The sequence below is a fragment of the Enhydra lutris genome, unplaced genomic scaffold (genome assembly GCF_002288905.1).
Source record: "Enhydra lutris kenyoni isolate GAN:26980312 unplaced genomic scaffold, ASM228890v2 scaffoldscaffold5, whole genome shotgun sequence".
In the NCBI taxonomy this organism is placed as follows: Eukaryota; Metazoa; Chordata; class Mammalia; order Carnivora; family Mustelidae; genus Enhydra; species Enhydra lutris.
This window is the reverse complement of record NW_019154089.1, coordinates 53,255,370-53,282,968: the sequence shown is the minus strand read 5'-3', so window position 1 is coordinate 53,282,968 and position 27,599 is coordinate 53,255,370. Positions and strand designations below refer to the sequence as shown.

Below are 27,599 nucleotides of genomic sequence, written 5' to 3'. Positions count from 1 at the left end.
TGCTTTCTCTTCCTCTGGAATTCCGCTGCTCTCCTTGGTATTGAAACTGCAGTCCTTGGTAGGTGAACTTGGTCCTGGCTGGGTTTCTTGTTGATCTTCTGGGGGAGGGGCCTGTTGTAGTGATTCTCAAGTGTCTTTGCCGCAGGCGGAGTTGCACCGCCCTTACCCGGGCCGGGCTGAGTAATCCACTCGGGTTTGCTTTCGGGAGCTTTTGTTCCCTGAGCGCTTTCGGTAGAGTTCCGGAGGGCGGGAATGAAGATGGCGGCCTCCCGGTCTCCGGCCCAGAGGAGCCGAGATCCCGGGGCCCCACTCCTCAGTGCGCCCTCAGAGAACAGCGCCCAATTACTCCCGTCACCCTGCCTCCGGCCGCGCTCCGAGCTGACCTAGCCCGCGACCGGTTCAAGGTAACCCCGAGCTGAGAGCTCACTCCTCGGCTCTCTGTAGCCGGCTTCCCCGTTCTAATACCTGTAAGCTCTGCGACACTCAGACGCCCCTGATCCTCCTGTGACCCTGCGGGACCTGAGGCCACGCTGACCCTGCGTGGGCTTCACCCCGGTTAAGCCTCTGGAGCGATGTCCCTCAGCGGAACAGACTTTTAAAAGTCCTGATTTTGTGCTCTTTTGCTCCGCCGCTTGCCGGGAGCCGGCCCCTCCCCCCGCGGTCTATCTTCCCGTCGCTTTGGATTCACTTCTCCGCCAGTCCTACCTTTCAGAAAGTGGTTGATTTTCTGTTTCTAGAGTTGTTGTTGTTCTTCTCTTCGATCTCCCGTTGGATTTGTAGGTGTTTGCAATCTTTAGATAAGCTATCTAGCTGATCTCCCGCTACCTGAAGTAGTCTCAGCCTGCTACTTCTCCGCCATCTTGACTCCTCTCAGATACCTACTTCTTGAAACATAATGAGTGTTTAATAAATGTTAGCTATATTATTAGTCTTAGTTTACTTTAATGTTTATATATAGTTCTTAAAAATGGTAAGTTTATACATTTTTTCTTGGTGTAGTTTTTTTTCTTTTCTTTTCTTTCTTTCCTTTTTTTTTTTTTTTAAAGACTTTATTTATTTATTTGACAGACAGAGATCACATGTAGGCAGAGAGGCAGGCAGAGAGAGAGAGAGGGGGAAGCAGGCTCCCCGCTGAGCAGAGAGCCCGATGCAGAGCTCAATCCCAGGACCCTGGGATCCTGACCTGAGCCACCGAGGCGCCCCTTTTTTTTCTTTTTAAGATTTTATTTATTTGTTTGAGAGATAGAGCAAGAGATCATGAGCGGGGAGGAAGGGCAGAGGGAGAGGCAGAAGCGGGCACCCCGGTCAGCAGTGAGCCCAACATGGGGTTTGATCTCAGGACCCAGAGATCATGACCTGAACCAAAGGCAGACGCTTAACCCACTGAGCCACCCAAGCGCCCCTCTTGGTATCGGTTTATAGAGAAGTTTAGGCCATACATTCTGTTAACAAATTAACCATCTTTCATCTAATACAGCCCAAGAATGGCTGTAGGTGTATTAGGAATTACATCTGCATGCAAATAACCAAGGCTGCCAACTACACTGATTTAAACAAATGTAGAGGTTTGTCCTCTCACCTGTAGGAGGTCCATAGGTGGGCCCTCCAGGGCAGAGAAGGTGGTTATCAGGGACCCAAGCTGCTTCTGTTTCTTGGCTCCCTTAATCTCAGTGAACAGCATCCATCCTCAAGATCACAAGGTGGTGGGGCGCCTGGGTGGCTCAGTGGGATAAAGCTTCTGCCTTCGGCTCAGGTCACGGTCCCAGTGTCCTGGGATCGAGCCCCACATCGGGCTCTCTGCTCTGCAGGGAGCCTGCTTCCACCTCTCTCTCTATCTGTCTGCCTCTCTGCCTACTTGTGATCTCTGTCTGTCAAATAAATAAATAAAAAAATCTAAAAAAAAAAAAATCACAAGGTGGTGGCTAGGACTCCAGGGAGGCTGTCTTCAATCGAGGCAAGATGAAGGGCAAAAGATGAAAGACAAACAGAGGCTACCTCAGTTGACTCATCCTGTTTGAAGGTCACTCTGGAGGCCCCTCTGATTAACTTCTACTATATATCATTTGCAACTCCTAGCTGTGAGGGATGCCAGAAAATGTGTGCTTTCAGCTACACTCTCTGTTACCCCAAATCAAGTTAGGAACCTAAGGAAGAAGGAAGAATGGATGTAGGGAGGCAAAGATCTATGCTTGCCACAGACCTTGAGGCCCCTCTCCTCCTGAGTAGAAGCAATAAACAGAATTTTATGGCAGGAACGAGACCTAGACCAAGGTTCTAGTGTCTATCATTAGTAAAGGGTCTTCTCTGCGATTTTTTTTAAAGATTTATTTACTTGAGAGAGAAAGAGAGAGGAAGCACCCACATGCATAAGTGTGTGTGAGTTGGGGAAGGGGCAGAGGGAGAGAATCTTCAAGCTGACCCCGCTCGCTGAGCATGGAGTCCCACATGAGGCTCAATTCCGAGGCCCATGAGGTCATGACTTAAGCCGAAACCAAGAGTCAGAAGCTTAACTGACTGAGCCATCCAGGCACTCCATTGTGCCCTAAGAATCAGATATATGTTCATGGAAAGTTCTTCAATATCATTATCTCCCTATGCTTCCTCACACCAAACACTATAGCAGTTCTAGAAAAAGACTCTATTTTAATTAATACTTACTTGTTATTGGATTAAAAAAAACATACAGTGTGTCTGTATTTACTGATTACTGGATTGTTTGGTCTTGATGAGTGCTCAAATTCCCAGACCTGCCTAAATTATAGTTATAGGAATTCAGAATATATGATGGGGGAATTCAAGTGGTGGAAAACAAGACTGAAAGGGGAGGTTTAAAAAAATCTAGAGAGAAGTGGTATCTGGGTGGCTCAGTTGGCGAAGCATCTCATGCTTGATTTCAGCTCAGATCTTGATTTCAGTGTTCTGGGATCGAGTCTCATTTAGGGCTCTTCACTCAGCATGGAGTCTGCTTGAGAGCCTCCCTCTCTTCCTCTCTCTCTCTGCTCCTCCCTTCTACTCACTAGTGTTCTCCCTCTCTCAACTAAATAAATAAATCTTTAAAAAAACATCTAGAAATAAGATGATGTATAGATTGCCCTGTAGAGTTTTATTTTATTTTATTTTTTTTAATTTTTATTTATTTTCTTGACAGACAGAGATCACAAGTAGGCAGAGAGGCAGGCAGAGACAGAGAAAGAGGAGGAAGCAGGCTCTCTGCTGAGCAGAGAGCCCGATGCAGGGCTTGATCCCAGGATCCTGAGATCATGACCTGAGCCGAAGGCAGAGGCTTTAACCCACTGAGCCACCCAGGTGCCCCCCTTGTAGAGTTTTTAACAGCACCCATTGGCATGCTTACTCATGAGCATTAACTTCTTCAGATGAAAGTTAGGTGGCAAGTTATTTGGGTGAGCCTGTCCAGGACTGGTAAGGTTACTGTATAGCTTTCTTGAGTTCCTGGTAACTCAGAGGGCACAAATTAAGGTGAAGATGGAAATATAGTAGAGCCAGGTGATGCACATAAATTATTTGACTTGCTGAAAGTGGAAAAAAATAGAAAAAATTTAGGAGAGATTAGATTTAGTACATCTTACTACAAAAGTAATATATGCACATTGAAGTTAGTTTGGGACTATGTGAAAAGAAAAAGAATTCTCATGCGATCTTTCAACTGTAACTGTGGTTAAACCACATGTAGACACTTCTTCTGAGCTTTCTTTCTGCATTACTTTTGTTCTTAACACTTTTGTCATCTCGTTGCATGTTTAGTTTTAAAGCTTGGAACACCCCGAACTCGGATGAAATGAATATAGAGCAGGTCCAGCATGGCACCAATGTTTGGAGTCCGGCTTGCATCTGAGTCCTCCTTCTGTTTATTCGTTAAGTGACTTGGGGCTCATCAGTTTCCTGGAGCCTCCATTTCCTCATCTGTAAGGTGGCAGTTACATTTACATCCTTCTCATGGAGTTTTTATGAGGACTGAAGAATGAAATGCTACTGGCACTGCTATTCACAATGGCGTCGCCCCGTAAGAGGTGCTATGATTACTGATGGGAACAAGTAGACTGGCCCAGCTCATGGCAGGCTTGTAACACCGGGACATTTGGAGAGGGTCAGGAGAGGCGACGGAAGAGCCAGAGTTCTACACAGCCAGCCCAGGGGAGTTCCAGGCATTCATTTCTTGGACACATTCTGTGATGCCTCAGCTAGTTATCCCAGGGTGGGTACCCCCTGCCAGTGCAGCTCCCTGGCCATGGGATTGCTGAGTACAAGGCTTGGTGGTGAGCAGGTTATTTCCTCTTTCACAAATATTCTGTGCCCCTAAATACAAGCTTGAGACTCCATGATGTTTAAAACAAAACAAAGAAAATTCACTTTCCTCCTTCCTGAAACAGCTGCGAAGAGTCACCTCCTCGCCCCTACTCTTCACTAGCAGACTTCTTTTTCCTCTTACCCCCTTGCTCAGCCCCCCTGAGAGAGGATGACATTAGCGCTCTCCCCTCTGAAAGTGTTACCGTCAAGGTCACTGATGGGATCCTTATCACTAAAGCCCTTAGTCTTACATCAGACGGAGCCTCTGTGCTTCTAAGCAGTGCTGTCTGATGGAACTTTCTGTGATGCTGTGTTCTGTTCTCTGTTGCCCAGTACGGCAGCTACCTGCCACACATGACTACCAGGCATGTGACCGACGATCCAAATTTTAAATTTTATTTAACTTTGATTAGTTTAAGTTTGAATAGTCACACATGTGGCTGGAGGCTGCTCAATTAGGCAGCACAGCTCTGGAGCATTCCATTTTGTTCCCACCAGTTTCTCTCTGGAAACCTGTTTTTCTTGTGTTGGTAGCATGGCATTCTCTGGCTTTGCCAGAGCCTCCCCCTGCCTGCTACAAACACCTTCCCCAAAGTGTCTGTGCTCAGCCCTTCTCCCTTTTTCTTATCCAGTGCCCTCAGGTCCTGGTCTAACCTGAAGCCATCTGGAAAGGACATCCAGCACTCTCTCTAGCACTCACTCCTCTTCTGGCTTCAGACGACTGTTTCCAGCTCTGGCCTGGTGGTGTCACTTGGGCATTCTATAAGTCGCCTTGGATTGACCGTGACTCAGACTGAAAGAAATCATTACCGTTTCCACGTCATTTCCCTCCTCCTCCAGGCTCTGCTCTTTCCTCTCATAACATCCCCTTTTCCTTCCCTCTCTGGTGTCACCAGTGATGTGCCTCCCTTTCTGTTGTTCCTCACTCCCTCACTCTTTTTTAAAAAAATATTTTATTTTTATGTATTTGACAGAGAGAGACACACACAGTGAGAGAGGGAACACAAGCAGGGCAGTGGGAGAGGGAGAAGCAGGCTTCCCGCTGAGCAGGGAGCTCAATCCCAGGGTCCAGGGATCATGACCTGAGGCCGAAGGCAGCTGCTTAATGACTGGGCCACCCAGGCTCCCCTCCCTCCCTCACTCCCTCCCTCCCGTGGAGTCCCAACATTCCTCTTGCCCTGTCCTCAGCTCTTGTCAAGTGATTTCCCTCTGCTTACAATTCCACACTTGATCTTAGCCAAAAGGCCAAGAAGCAATTTGCTTACAATTCCAAAAGCAGTAAATGTTTATGATCGAAAATTCACTAGATTCCGAAAAACACAAAAAAGGAAAAGAAAAAAAAACCCCTGAAAAAAAAGCTCGCCCCTGGTTCTGACTACCCAGAGAAACCCGCTTAGTTTTTTGGTGTGTGACTTCCCTCATATCGCCTCTCATAACCTCTTGCAGGGACGGCGGTGGCTGTGAACCCTCTGTGTCTCCCCGTTCTAATCCACTGCTATCTCCCAAGGCCTGATCCTGATCATGTCATTCTTCTGTTACACTCGTAAATCTCCAGAGGCACCCAGTTGTCTACTGAATTAAATTTGTTCCTACTGATGGGGCATCATGCCAGGCCAGCTCTGCTTTTCCAGTGTTCAACAGCCCGGAGGTGGGCAACGTTATTGACACGTTACAAGAAGCAACACCCGGAAAAGCAGGAAGTCAGAGGATCGATTATGGTGGTGACTAGATAAGCATTCAGTTTGGATCAGATTTGTTAAGCTTGCTTGTTTGCCTTTTTTTTTTTTTTTCCTAGAAGACAAAAACTCCCAAGTTATTACCCTTTGGATTGTGGTAGATAGATTTATTGTATTGGATTTCACTTCTTTTAGAAAAAAGTGTTTTCTTATTTCAGGAAGTGAGATAGGGACTGGTCCCACTTCTGTTTGTGTTTTCTAATCCTGCAGCATAGAACCCGTCAGGGTTTAGTATTTCCTTTCTTATGTGCCTAGAGAGTGATCTTTCCCAGAGCTGAGGAACTCTGAGCCTCTGCCTACAGAGCATGACTACTGTTGACATCTCAGGTCAGTTACGAATCAATCAATAAATACTGATTGATGCTTGTGAGAAATGGGTTCCTCCCTGGGATGAAGCTGTTCTGGACATTCTTAGAATTGGGGGTCTTCCTGGGAAATGGATTTGGCTCCTTAAGAAAGGCCACGTTGTCTGTGTCTTGGCTGGGGGCAGGGACAGCAGCTCTCCCCTCTCCTTCTCGCTGTAGTCTAGGCTGCTGTTGCCTCCTGAAGTGTTTGGGAGGTTTCATATGGAGGAGGACTTTGTCAAGTTTTGTTTGGTGGCCTGAAATTTAATCTGGGCTCCTTGAGAACAGATCTAGTCCTTAATGAATTCCTTCCTCAGCTCTGTCTTATTTATCTTTTAACAGCTCCCTGGCACATAGAAGCAATTAATAAATGCTTGCTATTATTAGGATTATCGTTATACAGATAACTCCACAAACAAATTCTTTGTCTCTGCCTCATCTCATGCACTAGACCGAGGCTCCCAGCTGCCTACTGGATGTCATACACATTTGCACCTTTGCCTGTGCTGTGGGCTCTGCCAAGCACGCCCTTCTCTCCCGCTCGCCTTCTATTAAAATCCTAGTCACACATTTAGGGCCGGCTGATGCCTCCTCCTCACTTGAAACCTTCCCTCTTGGGAGTGTGGGAGCTCCTGGTGGCTCTCTGTACCCTCTGCATTGTTTCTTTCTACTCCCCCCACCTCCTGCCACAGTGAGCTAGCTGTCATCCTGTTGTAACTTCAGCTGTTAACACAAACATCTCGGAATCCCTTTCCCAAAGGTGGTGGAGGCTGGTCAGGACATTTCTCATGCCTGCTTGGGTGGCCATCACAGACCCTTGCATGTGGTACATGGACAGTTACTGTCTGTCTGCTTTAGGAGGGGCTTGAAGTTCCAAAGCCACCAGCTCTTCCTCCAACTGCATCTGTAGGAGGAGAGTGAGAGCTGCTGAGCCTGGGCTGCCTGTTCCCAACTCTCCTCCCTGCTCAGCTGCTGGGCTCCAGGAGTCCATAGTGGACTAGGGGCTTGGGGTGAATGAATGACTCTGATGCTGGACTCCAGCAGGTTGAATTCTTTGTCGTGACTCTGGAGATCTGTAGGGATCGTGAGGATAATTCATAGAAACAACAGTCCACGTTTCCTTTTGGGGTTCTGCAGGCCACATGTTTCCTCCAAAGTGAGATCATAAAGAGAAGAGCACTAATTCTAATTTGCCTTTGCTTTTGTGAAAGGGAGCACTGTGAAGCCGGGGCGGTGGGGGGGACCCAGTTTCTTAGTGCCTCAATTTCCCTATCTGTGAAAGAGGATAATGTACCTGAATCAGAGTCTTGTGAAGATTGAGTTTATGCATATAAAGTGCTCAATAAATAGAGCTTTTTAAAAAATATTTTATTTGTTTATTTGAGAAAGAGAGAGAGCATATGTGAGAGAGAACATGAGCAGTGGGGAGAGGCAGAGAGAGAGGGAGAAGCAGACTCCCCGCTGAGCAGGGAGCCTGATGCGGGGCTCGATCCCAGGACCCCGAGATCATGACCTGAGCTGAAGACAGACGCTTAATGACTGAGCCACCCAGGCGCCCCAATAAATAGAGCTTTTATTATTATATATGTGCTCAATAAGTATTAGCAATTTTTATTTTATTACTATTGATACACTGATGAATATTGCCCAATAAATAATTTTTATATGATGTTGCCAGGACTAGAGAGAGATAAATCCTCAAGGTCACCAAAGTTAGTTTTATTCTGAGGTGATTCCAGAAACAGTTCAGAAAGAGTCAATAATCTCAGTCTCCCAAGTTCTTCTACGAATCCCACCCACTTTAGCACATTTGCGCAATATCTGTCACGGCGTTCCTGTCATTCCACATCCACACAACGTCAGGTGTATTTTACCATAGTAATGACTCAGTTGACCTCCACAGTTGATGGTAGATATTTAAAAAAAAATGTGAATGGAAAGGAATAAAAGCTTTCTTCTTATTCCCGCAGTGCTGCAGTTCTCGGGGGGCTGAAAATCGCAGTCACATGGTTATTATAAGGCAGTTAACTCTGGAGTGCTTTCCTTGCTCTCTCACATTTCAAAGGAAAATGTGTCCAAAAGGTCTTCTTCTCCTTTGAGGATCTTGGCACCGTCAGGTTATATCCAAGGGCAAAACTATGACAATACCGCCTGGCCCAGCTGCCAAAAGTAACACGTCGTGACACACTGCAGTCGAAGGGGGAGAATGGCCCCTTTATGGTGACTGCCTTGGAATTATAAATATTTTTATTTCTCTGTAGGAGATGGCTCATGGAAGAGAGGAGACAAACATGACTTTGAAGCGAAGCAAGCATACTCATCCCTCCAAACAATCACTCTACTGAGGACAGTGAAGCCTGAATTTGAGAAGTTTTCCATGGAGGTGAAAAGTTCTGTTGAGAAACAAGGACTCAATGAGGAAGATTACGTAAGTGCTTGATTTCGGGCCTAGGCCTTCTGCATCCTGAAAACAGTCTTCTAATTAAATCAGAGGTGACAGTGTCCCATTCTGAACCATTCAGAGATTCCTAGGTTCGTGCCTGAATGTCATTGAGCTTCCTGTGTGGTTTTTTCCTGGCCTGCTCCACCCCCCACCCCAATCACCCCCACCCCACTTTTCCAAATGCTGCAGGAAAGAAAATTGCTCTTTGTGGGGACTTGTGGTAATGCTGAGCAGATGTCAGTAGACTTCCGGCACCTATTTGACTGGGAGCGTGTTGGGGGAAGATGGATGATGGAGTGCCAAAGCTTTGCATGCTGAATTTTTCCAAAGCCTGATGGCAGGAGATATTTTGGGTTTTGAAGTCTCTCTCTTTTGGCAATCTTTTTGGTGAGTCTGCCTCTGCCTCCTGTGACTGTATCATTTCCCTGGGGTCTTCCAGAACTTCCTGCTCCTTCAGTGCTGTTGTTACGGATGCATTTTCCGAGAGTGGACTAGGGTCAGGAGCTTTGGGCACCCTCAGGACTGAGCGGAGGAACCCATCTGAGAGGCAGCACCGACGATGGTGGGCCATACCTCACTTGGCACCCTTGTTGGGCTGCCTCTGACGCCTCAAATCCCCTCATCGCTCTTGTAGATTCATTCTCAGAGCAGGGGGAGCCGTGGACTCTCAGACCAATTGGGGGGATATGCTGGTTTTCGAAACTGTTCACTCCACAGTGTCCAGGGCAGGAAAGAGACGCCTTCTTAATGGAGATAGATCGCTTTGGGTTGTTTGTGCCCAAAGTGGATGACCAGCTTCATCAGGGCCCTTCCAAAAAGGTCCTCTCTCAGTTTCTTTATTTGAAGTACTGCAGGGTACAGACGTTGGCCCCAGACAGACCTACATTCAGAGCCTGAAGCTAACTCTTCTTAGTTGTGTGATCTAGGGCAAATTACACAGGCTCACTGGTCCAAACTGCTCCTCCGTGTTGGGAGGATTAGAGAATCTACCTGAAACATTTAGTGTTCTCCCTTCAAAAAGTTGGAGCTCCATAAAGGAGGCCTCTTTTATACCTCTTTTTATACCCGTTTTTATATTACACTTGGCTTTGTAAGAATTTGCTATCAAAAGACATATGAAGGTTTTTTTTTTGAAGATTTTATTTATTTATTTGACAGATCACAAGTAGACAGAGAGGCAGGCAGAGAGAGAGAGGGGGAAGCAGGCTCCCCACTGAGCAGAGAGCCTGATGTGGGCTCGATCCTAGGACCCTGAGACCGAAGGCAGACGCTTAACCCACTGAGTCACCCAGGTGCCCCTGAAGGGTCTTATAAACATATTTATTCATGTCTTAAGTATTATATATCATACACATATAATTTAAAATACCTTTTGATTTTTTAAACCAATACTATCCAGTAGATAAATATATATGAGCTGCAAATGTGAGCCACATGTGTAAGTTAAAATTTCTAGTAGCTACATTTTAAAAAAGTTAAAATAAGTGAGATTAATTTGAATAATACATTTTATTTAACTCACATAGAATATGTTCTTTCAACACTTAATCAATGTGGAAAGTATGGATGAGATTATATATTCTTTTTATTGGATAACGTCTTTGAAATCCAGTGTGTATTTTACCCTCGCAACATATATTAATTCTGTTCGAATGCTTGGTAGCCATGTGTGACTAGTGGCTACCGTATTGGACAGCGGGTTCTGAATTGGAAGGAAGTGGAGCTTCTGCAGGAGAGCCCAGGTTGGAGGAAACCTATGATAGTATTGTCGTCATCCAAATCCTTTGCCTCAGGAATAGGAAAGAATGTAAAGGCACTGAACAATTTTGTTTGGCCTTTTACTTGAGGCTGTTGAAGTTCAAGTATCACAGTAAAGGCTGTCCCACATCACGATACTTCTTGGGCAAAAGAGGTGTGTACCTTTGTACCTACTACAAAGATCCATAATATATTCCAAACCAAGTGCTAGTGTTTAGAGATTAGTTGTGATTTTACATTATAATATGGCTTCTCTCTGATGATGGGATCATTAAAACTGACTTTATAAATAAATGAAAATTTTAATTTTAAGTAGAAATTAAGGCTCATAATAATCCATTTTGATTCTGAACATGTGTCTACTTTTTATATTTTATGTATTTTTTTAAAGATTTACTGATTTATTTTTAGAGGGGGAGGGGTAGAAGAAGACGGAGGGAGAGACTCTCAAGCAGACTTCCCGCTGAGTGCAGAACCCAGGGTGGGGCTGGATCTCACAATCCTGAGATCATGACCTGAGCCAAAATCGAGCGTCCGTTACTTAACTGACTGAGATACCCGGGTGCCCCATCATATCTTATGTGTGTTTAGTTGGGCTCTTTTGAGTGCCATCGGGTTAGTGCAGGCAGGTGATTGTGGTGAGTTTTGTGGAAGGGGGAGCTATGAGTGCCAAAGACCCGGGAGCTGCTGTAGCTAGGACTCCGAGGTGCTAGACCTTGATCTAAAGCTGCAGGAGATGCTTAACACAGGTAGCAAGGCGTGGTGGTCTTCATTCTAGGGCTCAGCTCTTTTCTAGGTCTTTCTGCTTCTCTTCTTTGTACTATGGATTGTCTTACCTACTTACCTAGAACTTCAGTTCCTGATGTTCATCATGGGCTCTTCAGCCTCTACCATTGATTTCAAATCGAACAACTTCAGTGGACTCTCTTATTAGTTCTTAAATTTACCACTCATTTTTAAAAAATAATCACATGACTTATGAATAGTGTCAGTTTTGTTTCTTTCAATTCTTTTCCTGTGTATGCTTAATTAAAAATATACTTTATTAAATTAAGCATATTAAATTAAATTAAGTATAATTAGTTATATTATATTATTAAAACTTTTAATGGCACGGGCAAGGATCCCAGGACAGTATTGAATATAAGTAATGATAATGGGCATCCTTGCCTTGTTCTTAACTTTAATATGAAGAACGCTCAACAGATTTCATATCTGTTCATATCACCGTTTAGGCATAGTGTTTAGTGTGGGATTTTGGGGAAAGACCTTATCAGATTATGGAAGTTTCTTTCTATTCTTTGCTGGTGAGGTTTTGTTTTGGCAAAATTACATCTTTTGTTAGAATAACTGCAACAAAAATAGCATAACAAGCATTGAAGTTTATAAAATTGAAGTTAAGGAAAGGCTTTGGACACAGGTTTTTATTGTAAGCAATGTAAATTACAGCATATTCTTGACGCTCTGTCATGTATGTTAGCACTGCATTCACTATATTTAGCATGTTAACAGCAGCCTTGGAAAGGTTGTGATCTCAAAATGCAAAAATTTGATACTTTAAACTTTGGTAAGCCTATACTGAAACACTGGGAAGTGGGAGTAGCTATGATTTTTTTTTTAAAGATTTTTATTTATTTATTTATTTGACAGACAGATCACAAGTAGACAGAGAGGCAGGCAGAGAGAGAGGAGGAAGCAGGCTCCCTGCTGAGCAGAGAACCCAATGAGGGACTCGATCCCAGGACCCTGAGATCATGACCTGAGCCGAAGGCAGAGGCTTTAACCCACTGAGCCACCCAGGTGCCCGGGAGTAGCTATGATTTTGAAAATAAAATTACTATTTTATGTTTTTAATTTATCAAATTTTAATGGATTCATGCAATTTTGTTCCGATAAAATTAATCTTCTTTTCCTTCATCCCTCTCTTTCTTCCTCCATCTCCACCTCTTGTGCTCTCTTTTTATATTTATTTATTTATTATTTTTTTAAGATTTTATTTATTCGACAGAGAGAGAGAGAGAGAGAGAGAGAAACAGCGAGAGAGGGAACACAAGTAGGGGAAGTGTGAGAGGGAGAAGCAGGCTTCCCGCTGAGCACGGAGCCCAATGCTGGGCTTGATCCCAGGACCCCGGGATTATGATGTTGAGCTGAAGGCAGACACTTAATGATTGAGCCACCCAGGCACCGCTGTGCTCTCTTTTTAAAGTTGGTTTTTTATTGAAATAATTGTAGTTTTAAGGTGTAGTATGGAGAGATCACTTGTATATATTGCCTAATTTCCCCCATTGGTAGCATTTTGGAAAATTATATGTACCAACACAATACAGATATTGACACTGATACAACGCACTGACCTTATTCCTGTGTGTGTGTGTGTGTGTGTGTGTACGTGTGTGCGCACGCATGTGTGTGTAGCATAGAGTATGCATATTAAATTCTATGCAATTTTATCACCTGTGTAGGTTGGGGTCTTTGAATTTCATCGAATGGCTTTTCTACATCTGCTGAGATAATCAAGATGGGTTTTGTTTTTTTTTAAAGATTTTATTTATTTATTTTACAGAGAGAGAGAGAGATCACAAGTATACAGAGAGAAGATGGTTTTTTCTTTATTCTGTTATAATGTACTAAGTTGCATTACTGGATTTTTCTGTAATTGACATATAACATCATATAAGTTTAATATTTGATACACGCATATATGGCAAAACGTTTATCACAGTAAGTTTAGTTAATGTCCATTACCTTGCATAGTTATAAAAATTTTTTTCTGGTAATGAGAGGTTTTATGATCTATTATCTTTGTAGCTTTTAAATATACAATACAGTATTAATTATAATCATCACACTTTACATTAAATTCCCAGAACTTATTTATCTTATAACTGAAAGCTTGTACATTTTAATCGCTTTCATTACTAGATTTTTTCTAATTTTAACTATGTCTGCACTTCCAGGCATAACTCTGGTCTCCCTACCTTTCAAGACTGTGAGCTTTTCTATTTCCCAGATCGTATTGCAGAGAGTAAGATCAGGTTGAACCTATGCATGTTTGCCTGGGTGCAGCTTCTTTGGCTGCGTCATCCCAAGGGCTTTTGGCAGCCTGTACATCAGCATCTCTGGATCAGATGTCTTCTCCTGTTTCCCTTGTCTTTGGTGGGTAGTTTGGTGGGTGCATGTGTGTGGCATGATAGAAAATCAGACTGCTTAGGGCTGGGCTATCATTGGGACTGTATATGTTGCATGTACTGTAATGGTCTAGTTATTACTACATGTGTATTATGATGATGTTTCCACCATTCCTATGGGTAATATAAGAAATACATTTTTAAAAGATTTATTTATTTATTTTGGAGAGAGAGAGAGAGAGAGAGAGAGAGTGCTTATGGGAGTGGGGGGAGGGGCAGAAGGAGAGGGAAAGAATCCTAAAGCAGACTGAGTACAGAACCTGATGACGTGGGTCTCAATCTCACCACCCTGAGTTCATGACCTGAGCCAAAATCAAGAGTCAGCTGCTTACCCGACTGAGCCACCCTGGTGCCCCTAATAATATTTTTACAAGTGCATTTGTCCTCTTACTAATGAACCTAGTAAAGACCTATTCCATTCTGGTATATCATTTTTTAGTAGGGCCCAGGGGCCACTACTGGAGATAGTGTAGCCTGATGGTTAAAATATGTAGGCTAGGTGTTTCATGGACCTGGCTCTGCCTCTTACTGTTTTTATCGTAGGCACATTTCTGAAACTCTGTGCCTTAGTTTACTGACTATAAAATGGAGATAATAATTTTTAACCGAGAAGACTGTTGAAAGAACTCAAGAATTGTATATAAAGAATATTTAACACAATGTAGGCACTTAGTAAATATTCACTGGATGATAGCTATTATTTCTCTTACTTTTATTTCTTATACTCCAGACCAATGTATATGATGCTTCTGCATGCCTATAGTATCTAGTACTCCTACTTATACTTCAGATCTCAGCTCAGACACCACCTTCTCCGGACGTGTCTTTCCTGACACTCCAGAATGTCTTAGGGCACTCTGATCCTTTCCATCATAGCCTCTAGCTATGTGTGGGATTTTCTAATTAAATCCAGCCTCTCCTACCAGACTGTAAACCCAGAGAGAGGAGGAACTATGTCTGTTTCTGTTCATTCTTGCATCCCCTTGTGGTATGCTTGGTACAAAGGAAGCAGCCAATAAACATACACTTTATTATCATGCTTATTATTTTCATTATTTTTGAATGAGAGAACAACAAATCCAACCTACACTCAGCACAGTGATAGAAAGGGAGAAACTGAGGCCCAGGCAGGCAAGGTGGCCTTTCTAAACGTAATCAGTATGTTGCAGTCAGTATAATAATGTTGGGTGGTGATGGAATCCTGTGCCTAGACCTTGTTAGGTCCACAAAGAGAGGAGGTCAGGGTCACTTACACTGGGGAAGATGGTATTGGGGATAGTAATGGGTTTTCATAGTGGGATTCTGAAGACTGTCTGCGAGTCATCAGAAATCTCAAGTTAGAAGTAAAGCCCCATCTCTGCCTGCCTCTCTGCCTGCTTGTGATCTCTCTCTGTCAAATAAATAAATAAAATCTTAAAAAAAAAAAAAAAAAAGAAGTAAAGCCCCATGGAGAGGTCCTCAGCTAGCAGAGGGGCTCCCAGTGTGGCTCAGACAAGTGTTTGCAGAGTGCTTGTCTGGCCTTCTCTGGTGACTTTTATTGCATTGCCCACATGGGCAGTGGCTCTCACTCAAGGGCATCTTAGTGGGTGTTTGGCCTTTGCCATGTGAGTGGTTCCAATTCCAGAGCCCTGGAATTTGGTTTTAGAATGCACTGTGTGGTGGCCAAGCCAAGATTAGTTGCATCCCCTGACTCCTGCTTCAGTGACTTTGTTTTTCCACTACATCAGTCTGACCCTTTTATTAACAACGTGCCTAATATGGGGGTGAACCCATGACCTGAAGATTAAATATCTTGGGCCCTACAAGTGAGCCTGGCAGGCAACACAGGTTTCCTTCCTTTTTCTGCACCCTGCCTGCCCAAATACACACTTTTAAGATAGCAGTTTCTCTTGACTTTTTTACACGCTTGACAAAATCTGTCTAGGACTCTGTCTCTTCTTCCTCTGCAGCAACCTGTTTTCTTCTGAAGTGCAAATCATTATTTTATAGATCATGAGATGCTGTTTATTGAGTACTTCAGAGAGCCTGGCTGTGAGTTTGGTCTGTGACCATGCAGTGGTCCCATCTGGGTGAGATCCCCATCACCTAAAAATACTGAAGCAGGTATATCCATGGCCATGAGCTGTGGAAGCCCACAAGAGTGACATTTCTATGCCGGCATGGATATAAAACATTATGTACCTCAGTGTAAAGCATTCTCATACACTGACGGTACTCACAGAGACATGGACAATTTATCTTGTAGCAGACCATATGTTGTGCATATGTGAAAATACCCACGGTCCTAGAGGAATGAAATCAACCACAGTGGAGTGGGTTCATTTAGTTCTTTAGTAGGAAGCTCCTTCCAAATTCATCTAAGTTTCCATGACCTCTTTAAGTGGATAATGGTCTCTTGACTTAATGTGTATTAACTCTTTATAATTAGGTACAGACTTTTGTGTGTGAATGAACATGTGTATATTTCTGGAGAGAGGGGCCAGTATCCCTCACCTGATTCTTAATGGGGTCAGTGTCACAAAGAAAGAAGAATCATTGAATTAGACCATAGCTAGTCTGTCTACCATTTTCCCACTTATTGTCTGAAGCCCTATTCATTCTTACTGATAGGGTACAATGTTGTGCATGCACAGCTGCATTGAAAACTCACTCCCCTGGAAGCAAATGAAGAAACACCTAAATGCTGGAGTATTTCATAATCTTAAATTCTAAAACAATTAGCTTTATTGCTGAGATGGAAGAGATACTAGGTCATTCCTTCCTTCCTTCATTTTGGACTAGAGAGTCCGTTTAGTTTTTCCAATTCCTAGTGTTTTCACATTATGTCTTGAAGAGGTAGACTTAAATTTATCCTTGCTACTATTTCTCAATTTAGACTGAGCCAGTGCTGGAGACATCGTTTTCCCTCTGGCAGCCTGTCTGACTTCTCAGTCGTGTAAATCCCACTCTTGGCCTTCCCCCATTCTCCCTATTGTGTTTGGCACTTCTGAGGCCCATTCACTGGCTGGCTTCGTAAACAGTTGGCTCTGCCTTTGGGTGAAGCTCACCTTCTTCCCCTGATGTTGTTGTTGTTGAAACCAAAATAATACATGACTTTTTAGATGAATACAGTAAACAAACAAAAAAAAAGAACCAGACAGAATTAAAAATAAATTTATGGTACTGTAAGAGTTATAGACAAAAAGCAGTGTCCTGTTCTTCTCTACTCCTGACTCCCATTCCTTAGAGGCAATAATCTTTAATGTTTTTATTGGCTTCTTCTGCTGTTTCTCTCTATATTTTTCAAATAGCTTATTTATGCTGCTGTTTTTGACATATAAAATCTGATATCATCTTATTATTTTCTAAAATGGAAAGACATTTAACTCCTTTACACACTTTCTCTACAAGTACTTACTTTTCCTCCCATCCTCCCAATATTTTATAACATAGTTTTTAGTTAAAGGTACAGTCACAAAATAAAATTTGAAGAAAAGCTACCCCCCACATTCAGAGCTACTATTATTATGACCATGTATATAATGAACCACATAACAGAACCACATGGTGTTTTATGATTACATTTCCTCTTTTGTGTAGCCCTTTTTCTCTGATGTTAATAATTTCCTTGTTTTGTTATTTGCTTCCATGTAGTTCTCACTATTCCCTGAATGATGTTAGTGATTTTGTTTTCCGGCTCCAGTTTAGAGTAATGGCTTCCTTTAGTATCAACCTGGAAATGTTTTTCAGTTTTCTCCTGTATTAGTTGCCCTTTTTCTTGAATATCAAATCTCCTTCTTAGTTGAATTTCACTTTAGTTTTGATGATGATATGAGCAGAAAATCTTTTGAGACTTTGAGTATTAGAAAACATTTTGTTTTATCTTTATATATAATTGGTTATTTAGCTGGGTATAAAATTTTAGCTTGAAGATTAATTTTCCTTCAAATTTTGATATCATTTCCCTATTGTCATGTTGCTTTTGGTATTACCATTCTGATTATTTTTTTTTCATGTTACTTTTTTTTCTCTCTCTCTCTCTTTAGAAGCCTTTAGTGTTTTCTCTGTATTGTTGATTGTTTAATCAGGGTCTAGTCAGGAAAAATTAGGTAATTCAATGGAAGGAATTTAATAGGAGAAGCTAACTCTAAGGTGTAGGAAGAGCTGAAATGCCGAATAGAATAGTAAGATAAGCCAGAAATTAGCAATAGCAAAAGCTATTACCACTTCTAGAGCTAGTAGGACCAGGAAAGAAATGGTTTTACCAGGACCAAAGAGTTAGTGTCATAGGAGCTAGATGCATGGAAGAAATGCATCCTCTGCCAGAGATGTTACCTAAGGTGAAGCGAGAGAGAGGAGGAAAATCCTGGCTTTTCCTTTCTTCCTGACCCTTCTACCAGTGCTTCCTGTTGACTGAATCAACCAGAAGTCAGCTAACAGGGAAATGCAGCCTAGAAGAATCATCCTCCTGTGATATAGAGCAGAGCAAAGCAGATGCAGGGAGGGAAATGAATTGGAGGCCAGAGGCAGACACTTGGCTCACTGGTACTCTGTTTTTTCACTATGATGTGTCTTGGTGTGGATCCTTTAATATCTTTGTGCTGGTCATTTTGTTTGCTCTTTCCAGAAATTTTAAAATTGGATGTTGGCCCTTTTTAGTTGCTTCTTTAATTTTTTTCTCCTGTTTTCCAACTCTGCCTTTTTCTTTTCCATTCTGAGAGATTGCCTCAACTATATCTTCCAAAGTGTCCATTGAATTTTAAAATTCTGCTATAATATTTTTAATTTCCAAGAGCTCTCTCTTAGTCTCTTTCTAAAAAATAGTACCTGACAAGGTTTCCTGGATTCAATATCTTATCTTTCTGCATATACCTTTTCATCGGTTCTAGATCACATTTCTTTCACATTTTAAATTATCTGAAGTTAGGATTCATTTTATAATTGGTGGACTGTCACAATTTAGTAAGTAGAGTTTTTTCTAAGGGAACATAAAACAAAGATGCTTTTTACAATTCTGGTACCTTACTTTTGTTGAGAAAAGGTGTTTTTTGGTAAGTTTTCTTTTACTTCTTCATTGCTTATTTCAAGTTCCTTTAAAAAATATTACTTTTTATTTCTTTCTCTTCCATATTATGAAGTTTTTTTAAACTATTGGTAGTCCTTAACTATTTATATTTAAGGGTGATCCATGAAAGAGGCCATCTAGATGTTCTGTGTACATGGGAACTTGTTTAGAGGTAGATTTTATTGTAGGGTAATAAGGTATTGAGTTAGTTTTTTAAAAAGGTTATCCCATATTTGATTAGCTGGAGGTTGTTTCTCTTAGGCTCATCGGATTCATTAAAGAATTCTCCAAATCCCTTCTTCTTTTTTTAAAAAGATTTATTTATTTATTTATTTATTTGACACAGAGAGAGAGAGAGAGAGAGAGAGAGAGAGAGAGAGAGATCAAGATCACAAGTAGGCAGAGAGGCAGGCAGAGAGCGAGGGAAGCAGGCTCCTTGCTGAGCAGAGAGCCCAATGCGGGGCTTAGTCCCAGGACCCCGAGACAATGACCCGAGCCAAAGGCAGAGGCCCAACCAACCGAGCCACCCAGGCACCACTCTCTTCTTGAGAGTTGTAAGTCTTCCTACATTCTGGGAAACCATGGTGGGGAAGCCTCACCTTTAGGATTGTAGACTTTTCACTTAAACCTCATTTTCAGTTTTATGCTTCACCTGAGCTCCACCTGTGCCAGATAACTTCCTGTTCAGTTCTTTTTTGTGCCAACACTTTTGGCCAATAAACCTCTTGTTTTCTGCCTGGATGGGAAGGGGCAATTTCTTCTCTGGGTATGGTTTGGTGGTTCCTTGGGGGAGGGCGGGGGCAGCATTTGAGTTGAAGTGGTGTGTGTACAGACTTTTAACTAATCCCATCATTTTCTTTTCTTTTCTTTTTTTTTTCTTTTAAGATTTTATTTTATTTATTTACTTATTTGACAGAGAGAAAGACAGCAAGAGAGGGAGCACACACAAGGTGAGTGGGAGAGGGAGAACCAGGCTCCCCACTGAGTAGGGAGCCCTATGTGGGGCTCAATCCCAGGACCCTGGGATCATGACCTGAGCTAAAGGTAGATGCTTTACAACTGAGCCACCCAGGCACCCCCAATCCCACCATTTTCAACTGCGTGGCATCCCTGCCTCCAGAGGCAACTAGTATTTCCAATTCTAGAACATCTTTAAGGGGAATTCTTTGTTTTTTGTCTTTTGGTTTTTTTTTTTATTGGAGCTCCCTGCCCTGTTCCTGTGCGCAGTCTAGCTTTAGTTTCTGGGGTCTATTGTGTTGGTTACCCCTCTCCAGTTTCCAGAATTTTGTTGACATTTCTCATCTACTATTTCCTTCTTGTACTCTTTCCACTTATAAGTTTACGCCCTAAAAATTTCTTTTATTGTTGTTTTGGTAGGGATTTTGGAGGGAATGTGTGTTTTACTAGAAGTCTCCCTGGATTGTTGAATCCATGAAAATGTTCAAATACGGCGATGCCATCTTGTTTTGTATGATGTTTGGTTTTTTGGTAGGGACAGGTGTGGGAGGGTAATCTCGTTATAGTCAAAGCAAGGAAGAGAGTTGTGTGTGTTTGAGAGAGGGATTTGTCACGTTTCTTTTGGTCCCAAATGTTGTAGCTCCTTTAGAAATTCCTATTTGGTTCTAGTTTCCCTTCTAGTGGCTACTTTTTCTTGACTTCTTAGCTTAGTGCCCACTTTCTCACCCTCACAGACATGTCTGCCTTCTGTGAGTCTTTAAAAGCAATTATACACAAGCAACGCACATTAACAGTAATACTTACTAAGAAAAGGGTTGTTCTTTTACAGTTTTGTTATACTGGTGTATGAGTCTTTTATTTTTTAATTTTTTTCTTTATGTCTAGGACTAAACTCCTCTAATATACCTTATATACCAGCTTCACTTGAAAAATGATTCTTTTGTACCTATACAGGAACATCATCTAGGGATCCCGTTGCCAGTCAAAGTAGAAGTTTAGGTTTTAAAGTAGATTTTTCAAAAGCCAAGTTGACTCAGTTTAAGGTTAAAAGATGGGATATTTAAATAAAAATAATGGGAGCTGTTTGTGTCCTGGCAGGTTATTTGTAATTTATCACAGTGCAATGGTAGCAATTTAAAACCCTTTCTAGAATCTGTTAGGACTCTTTTATTGTAAAACAAAATGCTTCAGAAAAAAAGTTAAAAAACATTTGAAGATGTTAAGAGGGCCCCAATGTGGGGCTCAGTTACCTTCCAAAGCAGAGACTGTCTCCTCTGAATGGGATCCAACCCCTAGTAATCTCCATTATTGCAGACAGCATTATTCTAGAGCCAAATGCAATCCAGCTGGGAAAGAGCTATAGGAGAGAAGGCAGACTTCCTGACCATGGACTAGGGCAGTGGACTTGGGCTGCGAAAGCCCTTGGCCAGGTCCCTTCACCTCTTGGGGCTTCCTCTATTGTAAAACCAGAGGTTTGGTCCACACCTCAAGGAACTTTCCCATTCCCAGGTTTCTGTTATTACATATTGAAAGTGGTTTTTTTTTGTCTTTAGTCTTAATTTAGAGGCTGCATTTCAATGTCCATATCTGGGTATGGAATGTACATATCCCTTACTGAAAAATCACAGTGTAACAATCATCACAAGGTCCCCCTCCCGCCCCCCCATCTTAGGAGACTCATTACAATGTACTATTCTGCTGCGTGTAACCTTACATCAGAGAAATCTCTTGGAAATTTTCATTACTCCAGTTTGTAAGAACAAAGGACCATCTTTTCTTCAGCTTTGAAATGGTCACATTCTATGGCCTGTGTTTGCCTCTGCAAAACTCACCTTTGCATTCATAAGGAATCGCAGCCTTCTGTGTTCAATTTGCCTTAGCTAAGATAGAGCTGCCAGGGTACGGTTGCAATCACAGAGTTAGAGCCTGGTTTTTAAGAATGGATCAGAACTGATTTTTAGCCTTTCTCCAGTGAACCTCAGAAATGTTTTTTTGTTGTTACAAAAAGGTGTTCTAGTTATAAAGAATGTGTAGAGTCCACTTTTTTTTTTTTTTAATGAAATAATGCTGCATCCTCAGTGCTTTGGCCTTCAAATTCCGTTTCTTGCTTCTTAATGCCACCTCTGTTCTTGACTTGGGGTAGAATTTGGTAAATGCTGTTTTTATTTCTAACCAGGTATTCTGAGCAGGGGGTGATTTTATAACCTTGAATATTTGCTCGTTTGAGGTTAGCGGGCCACCCATAGCTTGTTTTTTCTCCTTATTTAAAAGTTGAAAATTTAACTAATTAAACAAATACTCTAGCCGTGTTTGATGCACAGCAGTATTGTTAGGGAGGGGGATGTGTATTTGGGCATCGTCTCCCTCCCATGTTTCCCACTGACACTCAAAAATGAAATGGGAGCCTGGGGAGTAGCCGATTTATCCAGCCAAGGTATTTGAACAGAGACAGGTTTAATAAATCATTGTTTAGATAGGCCACACATTACATTTCGGAAAGCCCCAAATGTTGGAAAACACCGCTCTCATTTCCTTCAATGAGGGGACGGCCTAGCAGGAAAGCTGTCTCAACTAGCTTGTATTTTGACACTGGTTTTGCACAGGAACAGTGTGGGAGGTGACATCAGTTGAAAAGTTATCAGATCATCAATAAAATCTCTGCCAGGCACTTCACCTTTTCTTGTCTTACATAATATCATTTAATGGACTCTGTAGGCTCTAAGATTTTTATAGAAGTTAGCTGGTCAGTAAAAGTCATGAAAGAAGAAAATGCAGCTGATGGATGCAAACCATATTTTGCCCCACTTCTGGTGAGATGGTGCCCAGGCCAGCCTTTGTGCCTGCCTGAGATGCTATTAGAATAGCGGAGGCTCCTCACGTTCCCCCAACCCCCACCGGCCGCCTCCCCTTTGTGTCCTCGCCCCCTTTCCTTAAAGACAGCCAGGGAATAATTTGTCCAAATGAAAAGGCTCTTTCAGGCACTGGAGAGCTCGGCTAATTGTATTCGAAAGAGTAAAAGGGAACCACAAGTTGGCTTTTAACAACAGAAAAATAATGAGTTCACATGCCAACGTATTAATAAGATTAGTTTTATTAGGAAAATGTAATCAGGCAAACAGTGGCACTGCAAAAGGAATGGCTTATTAAAAGCCATTCTTCTTTGTTAGCTAAAGAAATACCAGTTGGCTTTCAAAACACATTTAAATAAAGACAGTGAAATCTAAAAGATAGTCACTTTCCTTTTCTTGAAATAGGAAAATTGCTTTGAAATTGTTTATTCCTATGACTTCAATAGCTTTAGTTGTGCCAAATTAGAATATTTTAAAAACTTGGGTATCTCCCAACTCATGTGCTTTTTGTTTGATTGTAAATTATTATCCATTTGGTCGTGAGTTTTCACATATTAGCAGGCATGGATTCATTAATTGCAAAAGCGGTGCTGAACAGGTGCAACCCAAAGACGTTTGCGACAGGAAGAACAACCGTACATATCAGAAAGGACTTTTCCAGACAGTAGGTTTCATTTTGACCCTTTGAAAGACAATCACTGTTTTTAAAATTACCATTAGTACAGTGGCATAATTTCAGTTAGAAAGATATTTTGCAATACTGGAGACAATATACTCAAATATGCCTGACTAAAATAGCAATGCAATGGGGAACGATGTTTCACAATCGAAGGGCTCCGCTGTTTAATTTTTTTTTTCACTTGTATTGTCACTGTGTGGAGTAGAGGGCTCTTTAGCACATGTGGCCAAATTCTTCACAATGAAAACTCAATTCAAGTTCTTTTTAGAATAGCCAGATCACTTAAAATATGGACTGTAGCTACATTACCAGTCCAGTTTGCAGCGAGAACACGCATCAGCTTGAACAATCATACCCACGAGTGCCAGTGAAGGAGCCCAGGGCAAAACCGTAGAGGATGAAAGCTCTGATTCGTTTGTTGTTTGTTTTGTTTTGTTTTGCTTTTCTCTGCTGGTGCTCCTGGAGGCTCAGGGCTGCAGCATCCCTCTTTTTCCACATGGTGAGGAACTCATTTACACAAAGGCACTGGGATTCAGCAGTTTAGCATCACTAGGATATCACATTTATAGAAAGGAAGGGGAAGGATATGGCATTTATAGAAAGGAAAAGGAAGACCTACAATAAATGAGCCTAAAGGTGGTATTTTGCTGTCAGGAGGAGGAGTTGAAAGAGCCTCTCCGAGGCCAGGATTCATTCTTTGTCTGAGGGAAACACGGCTATAGTCAGACCCCCCCCCTCCAACAACCACTGGAGCAACACTTCAACTCCCTTACGCAAAGCCTTGCGTTTTACTGACGGAGTAGCAGGAGAGGGACTCTGCATTTCATATACATTCACAGGAACAGGAAGAAACTGCCCATGTGTCCAGCCTTCCAGCCTGGGAGGAGGGCGGTGGACAGGCCCCAGCCAGCTTCATGGGCCACTAACACAGGATTCTGGTGCCTGATGCTGACAGTGGCCACAGGGTTTTAAAGTCCAAGGGCAGAGTTCTGGTTCATAAGGCCTGGCCACGGATGCTGCTCTCCGTGTGGCTGGCTGTGGTGGAGGAGCCCGAGGTAGTGGTTCAGTAAATATTCATTAATGAGCATTAAAACAATTGATGACCTCGGGACACGCCACCTTTTGTGCCAGAGACTTTAATCTGTGAAATGGAGAAAACCGCACTGAGTTGCTCTTGGAATTTATGAAAAGTGATTGTAAAGGGGTTTTATAAGCTTAAGCGCTTTGAGTGATAGTGTCCAAAGCAAACAGCCCGGCGGCCGAGGGCAGGACATCCCGTAGCCTTGCAGGCAGTGGCAGCTGAGGCCGCATGCTTTCTGGGGGCTGGCTGGTTGTTGAAAGAGAGGAACTAGAATAATCCATTGCTAGGGACACGATCCTCTTCCCAGTTGTGAAATCCGAAAGTAGCTCAAACTGTAGGGAATTATTTTGGATTAGTATTTATCTTCTGATTTTTGCTCCCTCTGGAGTGAGCTTGCTTCATTTTGTAAAGTCCTAAAAATCTTGCTCCCACAGGCTGTGATTGGAGGTAGGGAGGAGGAGAACTGGGGAATTTTTATTTATTTATTTATTTTTGGTATGTTAACTTGACAGTTGGCCTAAATTGGGAGATCCTTATTAATTATTTCCTTTATTCTTTTCCTTTTCCTGCTCTCTCTATGCGAGATAATTACAGACTCACTGAAGTCAGACGGCTATGTTTCTAGCCCATCGTAAAGATCTTGAAGATTCAATCTCTCTATTAGTAAATGGCCCCATGTCAGGTTGGCACCCTAATTTGCCCAGTGTTGCCGTACAAGTTATGTGCATTGCAGTCTTAGGACATTTTTCTCCTTTTCTGTACTTAGCGGTGACATATATTTGATGTCAAACCTATGTCCAAGAATTTCTTGGGGCTCCTGGGTGGCTCAGTTGGTTAAGCTTCTGCCTTCAGCTCAGGTCATGATCCCAGGGTTTTGGGATCGAGCCCCTGCTCAGTAGGGAGGCTGCTTCTCCCTCTGCTTCCTGCTTGTGGTGCCCTCTCACACTATCTCAGTCTCTGTCTCTCTCAAATAAATAAATAAAATCTTAAAAAAAAAAAAAAGAGAAAATGTAAATTAAAAAAAAAATTTTCTTGGGAGAAGAGACTTCAGATACAGTCCCCGAGCTCTTCCGGTGCACATGTATTCTTGCTGATCACTGGACCCTGAGCATCACCATGCATATAGTTAAGCCGGGAGAGGGTTGCTCTTTGAATCCCTACGCATACCGTGAAGCATTTACCAAGTCCTTCGTTTGGTCAAGGCATTGCACCAGGTCCTATGAGGATAATTCAGCATCTGTGTGGGCGGCTCTGGAAGGACAGGTAAGAAGAGTTGCATACAGATGAGCCTCCTAAGTGAGGTTAAGTGAATACAAGCCTAGAAGTAGGAAAGCCATTAGATGCATTTAGGGAATAGCGAGCAAAATAACCTGGCTTGACCGGAGCGATTTCACAGAGGAGTAGTTTGGAAAGGTCTCTTTCTGTGTTGAAATTTGCCCCTCCCTTGGCTGCCAAGACTCCGCTGTCTCCAAGTTCTCTGCCTACACTGCAATCCTTCCTAGTGTCCTTTCATGAATCCTCTTCCCCACTTGCTCCACAAATATTGGTGTTTCCCAGCGTTCTTCCCTTGGCCCTTTTCTCTCTAAACACAATTTCTGGGCAGCACATCCACTTGTCTGGGTGGGATGTTCACCTCTATGTGGATAGCACCTAAATTTATATCTTCAATTGCAACCTCTCTCCTAAGTGGCAGCCCCCCCCACCCCCCTTCCAATTTCCCACCCACTCTGCCTGAATGACATGGCGTCTGCCTGCCTCATCCTTTCACTGGGAACTGCTCCGTTTTGGCACTGGGCTGGACAAAGTATAGAGGGGAGTCAAGGAGGGTGGAAGCTTGAATTCAAAGAACTTGTTCTACACGTAGAAGGAAGTGGGAGATTATGGTCAAAAAGAGATTGTCAAGGATTTTGAAAGTAGAGCAGCTCCAGGGGATGACAAGGGTTAGCGTCTTGCTACTTACCGGGTGGTCTCTGGAGGAGCTATGTAGGATCAACGGGGAGACTGTAGAAATGAGGAATCTTTTTTTTTTTTTTTAAACATTTTGTTTATTTATTTAACAGAGAGATACCCAGTGAGAGAAGGAACATAGCAGGGGGAGTGGGAGAGGGAGAAGCAGGCTTTCTGAAGAGCAGGGAGCCTGATGCGGGGCTCGATCCCAGGACCCTGGGATCATGACCTGAGCCGAAGGCAGATGCTTAATGACTGAGCCACCCAGGCGCCCTGAAATGAGGAATCTTGGTGCCTCATTCTTTAGACCTGCTGAATCAGAATCTGCCTCTGAATGAGGTTCCTAGGTGACCTGTATGCACATTAAAGTCTGAGAGGCATTGGTCTAGGGTGTGTGCATGAGAGTGAGTTGAAATTGAGGGGATATGAAATTTGTTAAATAATGGCAGTCAGGGAACCAAGAGGCTATGGTGTTGAATGAATGAATAATGCACAGGGACCTTAAAATGGCCCAGTATGAATGCAGTAATGTGGGTGGAGAGGAAGAATGCGAACTGACTGCCAGCCTCCTTAATGCATTCATTATGCCCTAGGAGTGAGGGAGGGGCCTTGCCTCAGATGACAGTAATATTTGACAGAGGATTTTTGACATCTCAGTTCTGTGAGAATAGAGCCTCTAATTAGGATTTTTCCCCTTTTAAGTTCCATGTCTTAGCTCTTAAAATAATAGCAGGTTCTTAAATGATAATGAATTGGCTTTATGAGCAGTGGACTTAATAAGACTAAGCCCTTTTTTCTGGCTTTATGTCAATTTATAATTTTCTCCTCCCCCCCCCCTTTTTTTAACATAGCAGCAAGAGCTGACTTTAATGATCTGGTATCAAATACTACCCTTTTTTTACTTCCTTTGATCCCTTTTTCCTGACAATTAAAAACATGTTTGCTAGGATAAAATTTCACATTATTTTTTCTCTTCCTCCTGATATGTAGATAACATCGTGGAAATCTCACATTAGAGAAGTGATACTAGACTTTGAAGGAAGAGGCTGATATCCTTGGGGCTATGTCCTTTGGGGAGGTGCCCTGCTTGATAAGAAAGTTAACACTGATGATGAAGGTGCTGGTTTGGAGTTAGGAGACTTTAGTTTTGGTTGTAGTTCTGTCCTTGTATCTGCATGACTTCGAGTGAATCAGGCAACTTTACGGGCTTCAGTTTCACGTGTGTGCTGGTTGGACTGTATGAACTCTAAATTCCCTTCAATCTGTGG

The 27,599-nt window shown here is 42.5% G+C and overlaps 1 protein-coding gene across 2 annotated transcripts in view; it reads left to right on the top strand.

The window, feature by feature from the left end:
• LOC111141184 (natriuretic peptide receptor 3) overlaps positions 1-27,599 on the top strand; it is a 76,279-nt gene that overhangs the window by 19,245 nt on the left and 29,435 nt on the right. For both annotated transcript variants that reach the window (XM_022493563.1, XM_022493564.1), the window contains exon 3: positions 8,647-8,813. In XM_022493563.1, the coding sequence (XP_022349271.1) occupies positions 8,647-8,813 (167 nt within the window). The remainder of the gene's footprint in view (positions 1-8,646; positions 8,814-27,599) is intronic.